Here is a 13,457-nt window from a genome sequence, read left to right as displayed (position 1 = left end):
AACAAGCACATTTCCATGTGTAGCAGTAATCACTATTAGGGGCAAGTTGAAATTATTGCATTATTTAAGAAGCAGCTACAGACTCAGCCTAGAGCAGGATCCCAATTCTTTAGGCACAGTACAAACCCCCTGCCTTCCAGAGCTTCCCAGAGAGAAAGGATAGAGAAAGAATAGCTGAAACACGAGAAAAACAGGACAGTTGTCCTGGACAGCCCTAAAATATGAGGACCCTAAAAGAGATATTTCAATTAAATAATATAATTAATTAATATAAGAAGAGCCAAATGTGAGGCTTTTAATGCAGTCAATGAAGTGCAGAGGACCCACAGCATAAACGTTGGATCTTGATTTTTTTTTTTGTCACTAACTACCTACACTGTCCTTTTAAATGTTGTATTACAAAATATTCCTGCAGCAACAGCTCTGCAGTTGTCTCCAGACTAATTCTCCATTAAATAAAGTTTTACATCAGACCCCTTTTTGCAGGAGACAGCACAAAGCAGAGTTCATACAGACAATAGGACATGACTGCCAATATTCCTCTGACACCAGGCACTGGATTGAGCTCAGGCAGAGGTGGGACTACAACCCTTCATCTCCTGACAATTCCTCCAGAGGGAAAACCAACCCGCACAAGGTGACAGCCGGTGTCAGTGACACAAAGACACACAGGGCATGAGAGTGCAGAGCCCTCTTCCCCACCCAAACACAAAAATCTCAATAAAAAACATCTGCAACAGTGCCAAACCTTCAGAAAGGGACATTTTTACACTATGAAATGCAAGAAAAAGACAAGACAGTGTCTAAGAAATACAAGAAAGGGACAACGTGCTGCTCCAAGGTAGCTCTGCACACACGTAGAGGATGTGCTGCCATCACCCTGTGTCAAAGGGACAGGGATCATGGCAGGGATGAAATACCTCACACAGACCTTCGGGGACAAAGCAGGATGAATCCTTAAGACTGAAAACTGAAGACTGATGTCACTAAGGGCTGCCTGCCCTTGACATACCACAGGTGACAGGAGAAGGGAGTGGGTGCCACTCCCAGTCCCCTGGGTGGACACACCAATCCATCACCCACAGCCATCCCTCCCTGCTGCAGCCTGCCTGCTGTCCACTGCTGTCCACTCCTGTCCAGTGCTGCAGCGTGGCCTGGAAGCAGCTGCAGGGAGAAACTGGCTCAGGGAATTTTCCATGTTCAGCTCCATGTCTCGGAGGGGAAGGGGCTGAAACTCAAATCCAGTCGTGTCTTGGTTCAACTTCACTGTTCAGGGGCACGAAGGATCTGAAATATTGTGTCTGGGGGAGGAGGTGATGGTGGCAGAGAGGCTCAAATCATGACTTGAGCAAAACCTTGGGAGTTTTGGTACAATCCTGGAGGTTTGGTACCTGGAATGAGCTCGGTTGTGCTGCAGGCTCTTATACTGGCACATGGACTGACGTGTTAAAAACCACCCTGTGCTGCTCTGCCCATGCTTGCACTGCCCCAAAACAGCTCTGGGTTTCTTAGACAGAGAGAAAAGCAAAGTACATAGAAAATACAGGGAAAATTATTATTGTCATAATTGTTATTATTATTGTTAACACTCCTATTAAAACTTGCAGAAAGATCAAACCTCATACCCTCCTGCAGCTGCAGCAATGTTAAAGGGAAATCTTTCACACACCAAAGATCTGAAGTACAGGAATATTCCTCATAAAAACTCATTCAGGGTCACAGAATGCTAGAATTAGGATCAAAGAAATAACTCTAAAATATATCCTCTTTGACATATCCATTACAACCCTGAACTCTATTATGATATTTTATTATTCTAAAGAACCACCAGTTTATGAGTGGAGAAAAAGTCCAAACTTCATGTAAAAACAAAGATGCTATATTTGTCTGTAAAAATATAATATCTAATAATTTAACATATAATAATAACACATAATATATACGGTAACGATTTTAAATATATTGTATTGTGTGTATATATAAAATATATATATTTCCCTGTAAAATTAAAGCCAAAGGGGTGCACACTCCCATTCCAGAAATGGTGTCAGTCTGCTTCTGGAGGACAGCTACATTTTAGGCAAATTCCTGGGCAGAACCAGGGTCCTGCCTGTGCTGTTTGGCTGAAGAGAAAGAACTGACAGTGACACCTTTTGAAAGCGCCAAAGGAAAGCTGGAAAAAGAGAGAACCAGATGTCCCTGAAGGAATGCTGGGAAATGTTTCAGATAAAGAGGAAAGGGGGGAAAAAACCAAAACATCCAAAGCATCCCAGAGGATGGAGGGTTTTTTTGAGGTTCTGTGTGACCAAGTGATGCTGACACAACACTGTGCAGCTTTTTCTCCCCTCTTTAGCAGAGGAATTTTGACTGAGCAGATACTTTGTCAGCATCAAGGGAAAGGATTTATACTGGCAGGGATTCAGCTGGAAAAGTTGTGGTTAATTTTCTTCCAGGCCCTGAGCACCCACATTCCCAAAGAGAGTAGAGATTTGGAAAACCAAATTCAAGCACTCCTCACGCAAATTACAATTTATATTTAGGCACTCCTAATCCAGATTACAATCTAGCACACACAAATTTGAAGACCCAGGGAAATTTCTAGCAGCCACAAATTCCAAGATCATTTCCACAGCAAAAACTAAAGGTGAATGGGTGCAGAAGGAGGCAGAACTCAGCCTTATCAGCCACCCAAAACTGCCCTTTGTGGTTTAGAGTCATGCAAACACAAAAATCTCAAGTTTCCATCTTTTCAAAAAAGGCAACTACAAGATCGAATTTTATAACAGAAATGTGACTGTGAAAGCAGGACCTCAAATACAAATCTTTTCAGTTTCACTTTTCTTCTCAGGACTTACTTCATTTAAACTACTTACATACACCCTTCTTGAGGTTGATGCTAGATAATACAAAGTGTTAATTGCTTTGCTGAACCAGGATCCATTTAAATTAACTTTTTATGATAGGAAAACCTAAGCACACCTCTTAAAAATTAATTAAATATGATTTGTAAGACATTAGCACTCAGCTTTAATTTCTTTATACCATGAGTTGCTTTCATGTGTTTGTTGTGTGCTGTTTTCAAGTGCTTTAAGCACCTCTGGAATTGCCCTCCCTCTTCCCAAACACTCCAGGATGTTGCTCTCAGGTTTGGTTTGGAAAAAGAACCTGTGTGTTCCTGGTTAATGCAAACCCAGCTCGTGCTTCTGTGCCCTCACAACAGCTCTGGGATACAGAGCCAGCCAATTACTTTTTCCCTTTCTGATACAAACCTCTCCCACTGAGCTGCAGAGATCCAAGACAAGGACCCAGAGGGGAAATGAAGAAGTGGAAAACTTTTCCCCTGGAGCAAAGGAAGAGACCTAAGCAGAGAGGAAGGGAACACCTGCAATAATCAGGCTGAAAAGCAGCCTGGTGGTACAATCAGAACACAGAATGTGCAGAATTCCTCACACATTCCATGGAGAAAGTTGTCTCGTTCTTTGAAGAAAGCATTGGGAGTGCAAGGAAAGGACGGTCAGAGGAGAAGCTTCCTACAGGCTACACCCAAAACTATTGTTTTCATTTTTTTTTCTGTTTATATAGATATAAAACCACTTCTGGAACACTTAAATACAACCTTCCTGCTGCTTCCACTGAAATAAATAATGGATTTGCACAAGATAAATACCCAAACCCATAACACAGCATGCACATGGGAGCTTTGGTGGTTGTTTTCTGCTGGAATAATTTTTTTTAAAAAAAATCTCATTCAGCATGAAAAATGCTGGTGAAACCAGCCTTATGTCAATTCCTGTCAGCAACAGGCACTGAGAAGGGCAAGGAATTAAAAGCCACCACAGGGCAACCAGTTGCCACTTGATTTTATTTTATTTTCTTGAAACAAGCCTTTGTAGGAAGACACAAACTCGTGGAGGGAAGAGCTGTTTGCCTAATGGGTTCACAGCCACTGAGACTAAATAAGCTGACTGCTTAAAAACAACTCGGGAGCCACAGTAAAAGATAAAAAATTATTGCTTCCTGTCATGACCAAATATTAAACACAGCACACACCTAATGGCTCTATCACTCCCCAGGGAAGGAGCTTTATGAACAATAAAATCCCAGCAGACTTGCACTGTTTGGACTTAGAAGCCTCATTATGGGCTCACTGATCCAGTACAATTTACAAGCTCGATGGACTCCACTTGGAGGAAAAGGCACCAAATGTGGAACTGTAAGTGGGATGCCCATGGAGATATTAGCATTTATTTGTGAGGAAAAGTAGCAGAGGAGATGGGGAGAAAAAGGAAAAATAATAAGGAGGAAAAAGAAGGATGGCTTGGATGACAGCAGCGTATTACAGATCCAAACCAGAGAGAAAGATGAGAATGTGAACCACAGCTGAGAGGGGAAATGTTGTTCCAGGACATGCTTACATGATCCAGCCTGGAATACTGACTTGGGTTCCACTCCTTCATGTGGAGTGTGTCCTACAACCTGTCTCCTACATCATCTTGGGCAAAACGCAGCTTTAAAATTACATCTCCAGCTGATTTAAGCTTCAGATTCACATTATGTACTTTCAGTCTCAATCTTTTCTTCACTTCACAAGGATTTGGGGTGATGTTCCAAGCAGGAGAAATTGTTTAATATCCCATCTGAAAGCAGGAACACATTAATTGGGAGAACTTTGAGGTGAAGAAATCTGTTCAGAGAGGCTGAAACCCTGGGATGTTTACAGGGCAGAAAATCTGGGAGATCCCACCAGAAACAGATGGTGAAAGGAACACACAGGGAAGGGATGAGGAGAAAAACAAAAGGTTCAAAAGGAAAGCAAGAGGCAGTAACTAAAAAGCTTAGGGCAGATGAAGTGACAAGTCCATAAAACCAGGTCTAGACAGAGGCCGGGAGGAGTGCAAAAGTGAGAAGAGCATTTCAGGTCATAAATACAGAGAGGATGCTTTCATTAGGATGCAAATACTTTGAAATATTGGCATTTTTATTGACGAGTGCAGATGGAGCCAGGCAAACACAAACCCAAGGAGTGGAGCTGCGGAGACCCCATGTCACACACTGCTGCTCTGCATACCCAGAATTTCTTCTGCGCTGTTTGCACAGTGAATTTATCCTCAGCTTCTATTCCCAGAGGTGCTTTAGTCCATGGGAAACTTGTTTTCCATTCCCCTTTCCACTACTACCAACCTCATTGATTCCAATGCTCCTTGCTCTGCTCTCTGTCCTTCTGAGGTCAGCAGCCCCTTAACCTCCTCATTCACTGTTTATGAGCACAAACTGGACCAAATTCTCCCTGTTTACAGGGAAAAGCCTCAATTTAAAAGGAAACAAGGGTTCTCCTACACCATGTGTAAACCTTCCTGCCAACTTTGCATTGCTCAGGATTTAGCCCAAGCACCATCAATGTTTTTATCTCAACTAATCTAATGAGACTGGAATCCATCCATGCTTGTGTCCAAGATGCTCTAGAGCATCGGGGAAGTTTATCTGATTTATGCAGAACTGCTAAAATCCTTTGGGTTTTGTCTTCATTGGACTTATTTTCTTAAGGCTTCCAGGCAGTAGTAGCAATAGCTAGATTTTATTTCTTTAAATTATATAACATGCCCTTGCTTAGGCTCAGCCATGTTTCCCTCACAGTTCTCATATCAGGACATGAGCTAACTATTATAATTATAGATTTAATGGAACTGAAGTGATCAATATTGGTGGGCACTCCCACACATGTGTTCCCTCTAACACATCCCAAAAGGCATCTCTGTCTTTGGAGGGCAGAGATACCCACAGTGACAGCACATGGCCAGGAGAAAATCTGCACAAAACACAAATGGAAACAGGTGGAAATAAGGTTCCAGCTCTGTTTAACTCCCCAGTAATCTGTGCTTGAAACCAGCAGTGATTTAAACCCATCTCATTTCTTGCTCCATTCCAGAAGCAACAGCACCTCCAGCCCAGGCAGCAGCAACCAACAGTGCTGGGGAGAGAAACTTCACAAATTGCACATCACCTGGGTATTTCCACACGTCACTTCTTGGCAACTGTGTCTTTGTGTTATCAGGGAAAGTCAGAACATCACATAGGTCGTTTATAGTTCAACACAGACCCTGTGAATGGCTACAAAAATACAGGGACTGTGAGGGGGACAAAGGAGCAGAACCCAGGACTTCCACAGACCCAACCAGTCAATTCTTCATTTTTCCAGCACACTCAAAAAGATATTTAAGCTTCTTCTGACTCACCAGCTTGCTGGAAAATCTGTTGTCTGTCAACATTAAATGAAAAAGATTAAATGACACAAGCTACTCTCCAGTCTAGTCTGTTTACAAGCTTTAAGTGTTTGCACACATCAAAGATTTCAAGATGTTTTGGACAGCAAACTAGTAAAGAATTTTCTTTTTGTCTGAAAGAGAGGGGAAAGTAAAAAGAAACAAACAAATTAGGCACTAAGAGAACCACTTGTCAAATGGCTGGGATAGTGCAATTTTAAGTTACTGACTCCCCACAAACATCCAGTCTACTAAAAAATTCATAAAGAGACAGATGGCACAACAGCAGCTCTTTGCAGGAGAGCAGGGTTTAGCAGTGAACAAAGGACTTTGACTCCCTAGGACAAGGGGAGAGATCATTGTAGGTTTTGGGGGCTTGGAAGGGGGGACTGGGGCACACAGGGAGCTGGGAAGAGCTCCTGGTTTCACCCCACAGCAGCAACAGATCCCAGACATTCATTTTGCCCTGGCAGACTCACAAGGGCTGCAGAGAACAGGGCATAACAGGAACAATCAAAGTCTGCCATGCAGATTAAATCCTCCTGGTGCCAGGAATGTGAAAAATAAACCCTAAAAACTCCTATTCAGGGATCTGAAACCACTCTCCACAGCCAGGTCATTGCTAATGCTTTGTATGAAGGGGGAAACTGAGGCACAGACTTATGTCACTTAAGGTGACAGGGCAACCCACTGTCAGTGGGATTTAATCCAGACCTCCCCAGTCTTGCTGTTCTGCCTCTGAGCATGAGGCAACGTCCTTGTGTTACCCAGTGGGTTTTGGAATCACCCCAAAGGGAGGTGTAAGGGACAAAGTCCTTTTCAGATGGCTAAGTTTGAGAGAAAATGAAGAAAAAGAGAAAAGAAAGGAAAAAAAAGCAAAACAAGTCAGAAGCCTGCACTTATTTGAAGTTAGATCCTTCAAAATGAAAATTCATCTATGTGCTCTTTTGCAGTTTTTAGGGAGAGGGAAGTGGGCAGGGAGGGAGGGACACACAGACACACAAAGATGCAAAGCCCATCCCTATTAACCCCAGAGTGGTTCCCAGTGCCTGTGGGAGAGCTCAGCCCTCTGTCCCTGCAGCAGGGAGGGCAGGGCACCAGCAGGGGTGGGAACCTCCCTCCCTGCACCTCAATTCCACGGGAAGGGATGGACGCCCATGGCACAGGGATGTAATCCAGGCTCTCCTGCTCCTTCCCAGAGAGGCTGACAAGTTGCCAGCTGTGCTCAGGCCTTGGCTCTTTGTTAAATAACAACTACAAAAGCATGCAGCAGTGCATCCATGCTGCCCTTCACCACCCACCAAAGCAGTGTGCCCAGTGCTCAGCTGGTGCCACGGGATGCTGATCCAGCTGGAGACACTGGGCATTGGTCTCCATCCCAACAATCCACTCCAACCCCCTCCATTCCCTCCCAAGCAATAATCACAATAAATAAATTAATAAAACGTGCCACACACACCAGGCTCTACCCAGGACAATGAGGAACAGCTTAGGAAATGGAGTTTAGTTAAAAGTAGAAGGGATTGGACCCAGTGTCTTGGATTCTGAAAGAACCCGAGCTAAAAGGCCTCGTTCCATGAGCCCAAAGGGAGCAGAGGTCCGTGGAGGCAGCAGCTACAAACAGCACAGGGTTTGTGCTCCCAGGTTTTTGTGCTGCTCCAAGGAGTTTCCCTTGTAGGAACAAAATATTCTGTCCCACCCTAGTGACACTGCATTTTTAATTGAATTAAGATGTTCATTTCAATGACATAAAAATTTCTTTTGACTGTTTAAGAGGTTTCATTTGAATTACATGTAAATTTCTTTGACTGGTCTCTCTATTAGAAATGGAGTGGGGGGAAGGTTAAAAATCCAAACAAGCAACATTTTCAACTAAAAAAGTCACACCAATTCTCCCCTGTACCACAGAGGCTTCAATTAAACCACAGCTTCAGTAAATTCAGTAAAGCATTAAGAGTAACAAGTACGAAAAATAACCTCCTCTAAAGAACTTGAATCTTCAAGAACACAAAGAAAACTAAAAAATCAAAAAGTCATTGCCATTTGATGAATTTATATCCAAAATTACACAACTCACCTACAATGAGAGAGAAAATCTGCAGTAAAGTGATTAAGTAAATTAATTTGCATCTTCCATGACCTCTTAATCCTAATACCAAGGCTCTTTTTATTTGCATAAGCAGGGTAGGAAAGGCAACAAACTAAGTAATTCTAGCAGAGGTGTAACAAAATAGAGTTTTCAGTTGGAAGTGCCATCTTCAAAGGAATGAGCTTCCACCCTTCCATCCAAAAGTCCCCCAGCACCTCATATCCCTGTCTGTGATTTCCATAAAGGAAACACAAAGTTCACTCTCAAATTTCAAGGAACTACCAGGAACATCAAGAGCCACCACTTCAGCCGTAAGAGAAGGGGAAAAAAAGATAATATTTACAGTTTTGATGTCTCTTAAACCAACCAATTCCACAGATACAAACTTCAAAAGGCAAGCAGAAATGCAGGATGAATCCACCAGAGCTGGGATCCACCACAGGAACACACCAGAACCAACGTAGCTCTCACTAACTCCAGTTGTGCACACAAAGTTAAAGCTTGCTGTGACATTTGGAGAACTGATTATGGCTCGTGTTGTCCAAAGCCTTGGAATGCAAGTGCTCCTGGATTAAAAATGCAATCCCAGCCCCGTGCTCCAGTGGAATTCCCAGTTTTGGACTCCTGTAATAGCAGCACTGCATGATCTGAGCTGTGCCATCCCTGTTAAATCAGAAGCATCACTCTGAAATCCAATTCTGTCCGGAGTTACACTGGAATTAGGGCTCAGAACATCACAGAACCAAAATATTCCAAGGTATCCTGCAGATCCCTGCCAGCAGGAGAGGGCACACACTACATTTCAGTGGAGAAGTTCCCTTTCATATGGAAACGTTCTCATTTCTAAGAGGGAGTGGAAAAATAACTGCAAAGGCCTTCGGATCTAAATCCAGTCCCCAGAGCAAAGGTCACTGCAAAAATGTTTTATTCAGCATCAGAACTTTTGGAATTCTTTCAAGGAGAAGAAAAAGCCCAACAACAACAACAACGGGGCTGAGATTTTTTTTTCCCACTGAACTATTTCTTCCTTTTTAAACAGGGATACAATTCCCCAGGATTTGGTGAACACCAGTGAATTGTGTCTCCCTCCAGCACACAGCAGGTAAAAAAGTGGGGAGAGAAATAAATAAAGGGGAAATCACTATATTGAGGATGGTGTTACAGTTGAACTCAATGACCTTGGGGACCTTTCTAATCTCAAAGATTCTGGAATTTTATTCCATGGAAATTCTGTTTCACTTTGCCCACACTGCTGAGGCAGAGAGCTCTGTATAACACAAAGGTGTTTTTGCAATGCTCCTCTCTCCATTTTCCTTTTTTCCCTTCTCCAGAGACATGAGACAATGTTACAGCTGGGTTGGTACGTGGCAGATTTTTACATTTACCTATCATTTCACACCAGGGAAAAACACCTGTATTTCAATCACTATTTAAAGAAAACCTGTAGTTCATTTTAAATTAACAGCAACCCACCATGAAGGCATCACTGAGCTGAAAGTATCACCATATTTATTGATTCACATGGATGCAAGGTGCACTTCAGACATGATATTCCACCTGCTGCCAAGTCCCTAAGCAGAGGTGTTTTCCTTTAAAAAAGCCATAGAAAGACCCCTAAATAAATCAAAGCACTGCTGCCCAGCTAGTCCAGAGCACACGGGACTTTCCTGGTTTGAAAGACAATCAAAAATGACCCCACAGGGTGCACTTTAGGGGAGTGGAGTGTGCTGTTCAGCTCCTGGGCTGCTGTGCTTTGGTGCTGTGGAGGTGTCTGGGGATGACAGACAAGCCAAGGACTTTTCTGTGCACAGACAGGCACAGCACAACTCTGTTACTTTATTTGCATTGCATGTGTTGATGGAGATGTAGCACACAGGATTATCCCTCACTCCTCAAGCCCTGTTCCACTGGGCCAGAACAGAAATAACTGTGCAGAAATAACTCTGCCAGAAGGAGGAGTCACTCTCTTGATGCTGCACCACCAGTTAGTGGTAGAAAAAGAAAAATATTTAGCTTTGAGTTTTGCTTCTTTCACCAAGCCAAGCCTCCTCCAGACAGCAGGGCAGGCTGGGATAAATTCTTCTCTCTGCTGCCTAAATCTGATTTAATGAATGCTTTTAACACTGAATGGAGCAGCGTTATCAGGCTGCACCCCTGATTTGTTTCCCTCATCTACCCTGAGCTCCAGAGTTCACCTGGAATGGAGACACACACACACAGAAGATGATCCAGCACACACAAAGGAACTGCCAGACTGAGCCTGGAGGATGCTTCCATGCCAAGAGAATTTCTGTTGCTGTTAGAAGGGCAGGCAGGAAAAAGGCTCTGGGCTCAGAACAAATTAGGAGAGGTCTAGACTAAGTTAGGAGAGGTCTTAGAGCAAAATAGAAAAGGTTGGAACTCACTGAGCACAACAGGTGATTGTGATGCACATTTTACACACAGTTGTTAGAAAGAGAAACCCTGTCCTTTCTCATAGTTTCCTTTTCATTTGACATCAGCAGATCCCAAAGCCCCCCAGGAAGCATCAGAATCTTCACTTTTCATGAGGATAAGCAGCTGGCTCAGGATTACAAATTCAGCTGGGGCAGGAACTGTCCCTGTCAAGGTCTCAGTCCAGGGGCAAATCCAGGGCCTTCCATCCCAAGCTGCTTCCCAGAAAATTCAGACTTCAGGCTGGAAAGTTCCCAAATGCACATTCATACCAAGCATCAACACAGCCAAAAATAAGCTTGAAATTTCATAGGAAAGGTCAAGATGGCACATCCAGGACTTCTGCTCCCCAAAGAGCCCATTTCACTGCTCTGACCCCAACCACAGCTTGTGAGCACAGAATTAAAGGGGAAAACCATGGAGTAAAGGGAGAAGAAGAACCCATCACCTCATCAGAGCTCCAAAATTATTTATATTAACTCTGTGATTAAAAAAAAAAAAAAGGAAAATATTGCAGATCTTTATTCAAACCAGCTTTAATGCTCTGACTGCCAAAACAAGTCCACAAGAAATACTATGAGAAATAAAGCTCATTAGAAAGGAGATAGAGCAGGCCAGACACAGACAGGCATAAGAGCTGGCTCTGAAATCAAACCACTCCAGCATCAGCTCTCTTGTAGCATCTGCTTCAGGGAAAAGGAACCCTTTAACAGTTACTACAGAATAATCTGGGGGAAAACATTTTCATCCTGGATTTTTCTTATTTACTGTTCCCCTTCTGGAGCCCTTGTCTGTGTGCTCCTTTCTGAAGCAGCTCTCCCTGGTTTTATTTGCCCAGTCTGAGCCTTGCTGAACTCCAGATTTCAAACCCTTCCATGTCAGCGAGTTCCACAGGGAAGCTTGTATTTTCTAAGCTCTCCCGAATACACACAATTTTTACAGTGCCACTTCATGGTTTAACAAACTGCTGTTCTCCCCATTTATGCTGCTGACCTAAAAACTAGCAAAAGAACCTAAACCTGGAACTGAAACTGAGTAATAGACAAAGCTGTTCTACATAAAAATTGCTCACAATCCCAAACCTGTCAGATTTAATGTTGCATTTTTGCCTTTTTACTCCTCCTTTTCTCCCCACATTTCTACAAAAATATTGCTCTTTTGTTGAAGAACATTACTGAAGCTGCCAGGCTCAAAGCTTTATCTGTCTCAGTAATCCAGTTGGATCCCATCCCTGGTGAGAAGAGAATGTTCCAGGAGCACACATGGAGTATATGGTCACAATAAAAACAGAATTTCATTTTAAAAATAAACATAAATTTTGTCAAGGTCCCCAAATGGCAGACATCAACAGATAACCAGTGAGAAACAACCTCTGATGATTCAAAGTGAAAACCAACAATTCTGGGATGCTTTTGCAGGAAAATGAGAATTCATCTCCTACCTGTCAATGATCACAGGGTCAGATGGAGTCTCATTTCTGTTGCCACAACTTTTCTTCTCACAGCACCGACTGGAGAGGGAAAGAAAACCAAAATTAAAGAACCACTGGGCAGTTGAGAGCAAAGAACCAGCACAAAGTCTGTCAGAAAACCTTCAGCACTCGATATATGCCTGGAAGAGCAAAAATTCTGCTTTCCAGAAGGGAAAATTAAGGGAATTGGGTGCCCAAGTCCTGGCTGGTTCCAGCTGGAGTTTGGCACTTAGCTCCCTGTAATCTATTCTGAATTACCCAGCCAAAAATGAACAGCAATATGGCCACACTGGAGACTGAGGTGATATTTATAAAGGTCTAATGAGTGATTAACAGATGTCATAATGTCATTACAGGCAGGACCAAATGGGTTATGTGGGGTTAAAAGTCCGTCAAAAGGTGTTAGAACTGACTATAAGCAACCTGATGTTTTGGTATATTCCAGTAATATTTTTTATATTACTGTATATTTTTACTATTAAATATCTAAATTTTATGTGGTGACTGAAAACTTCAGTGCTCTATGAAAAGCTAGAAACTGAAAATATTTAGATCCTACAAAGGAGCTGAAGAGATGCTTTTCAGGTTCACTTTTGTAATCCCTTTGCAATTGTTTCAGTGATAAACCCTTAGGATTAAGTATTAATTTATACACATTCAATGATAATATTAATTATAATAAATAATAATAAAAATTTAAAAATCAAGAGACTGTTCATTATTTCCATCGAAATAATCACTGACATGGGTGATGCTCCTGCACACCCAGTAGCTGAGTGCCAGGAGTTAAACAGACTTTAAAAACAGTCCTTGCTCCAAAATCCTCACTTTTAATAATCTGAAGCAACAGAGAAGATTTAAATTGTTTTCGTGCTCAGGTTTTTGTTCCAGTCAAAGCCAACATGGGACAGGAGGATGGAGGCACCCAAAAGTTTCAAAAGTCTCTATCAGAAGTCCCACATCTCTCAAAGGTCACCACATCAGACTCCTTTCTAGAAGGTATTTTCCATATTTTGCAGAGGTTTCTGTTCAAATTTACACACATGGGATGAAGAAATTGTGGTGGGTTTTTGTACTGGGGTGCTGAGTACATCTGCAAAATTCTCAAGCACTCTGAGTATCAGAGCTTTCCAACCAGGGAGCAATTCCAAGCAGAATAAAATAAAGAAATTTCTTTTTTTAAAGTAAGTAAATAAATAAATAT

The 13,457-nt window shown here is 42.4% G+C and overlaps 1 protein-coding gene across 3 annotated transcripts in view; it reads right to left on the bottom strand.

Moving 5' to 3' along the window:
• The window catches only part of EBF2 (EBF transcription factor 2), a 139,063-nt gene that overhangs the window by 101,809 nt on the left and 23,797 nt on the right, over nt 1–13,457 (bottom strand). For all 3 annotated transcript variants that reach the window (XM_039698381.1, XM_039698382.1, XM_039698383.1), the window contains one exon: nt 12,224–12,292. In XM_039698381.1, the coding sequence (XP_039554315.1) occupies nt 12,224–12,292 (69 nt within the window). The remainder of the gene's footprint in view (nt 1–12,223; nt 12,293–13,457) is intronic.

The sequence above is a fragment of the Passer montanus genome, unplaced genomic scaffold, assembly GCF_014805655.1.
Source record: "Passer montanus isolate IOZ18808 unplaced genomic scaffold, ASM1480565v1 scaffold123, whole genome shotgun sequence".
Classification (NCBI taxonomy): domain Eukaryota; kingdom Metazoa; phylum Chordata; class Aves; order Passeriformes; family Passeridae; genus Passer; species Passer montanus.
This window is presented reverse-complemented; position numbering and strand designations above follow the sequence as displayed.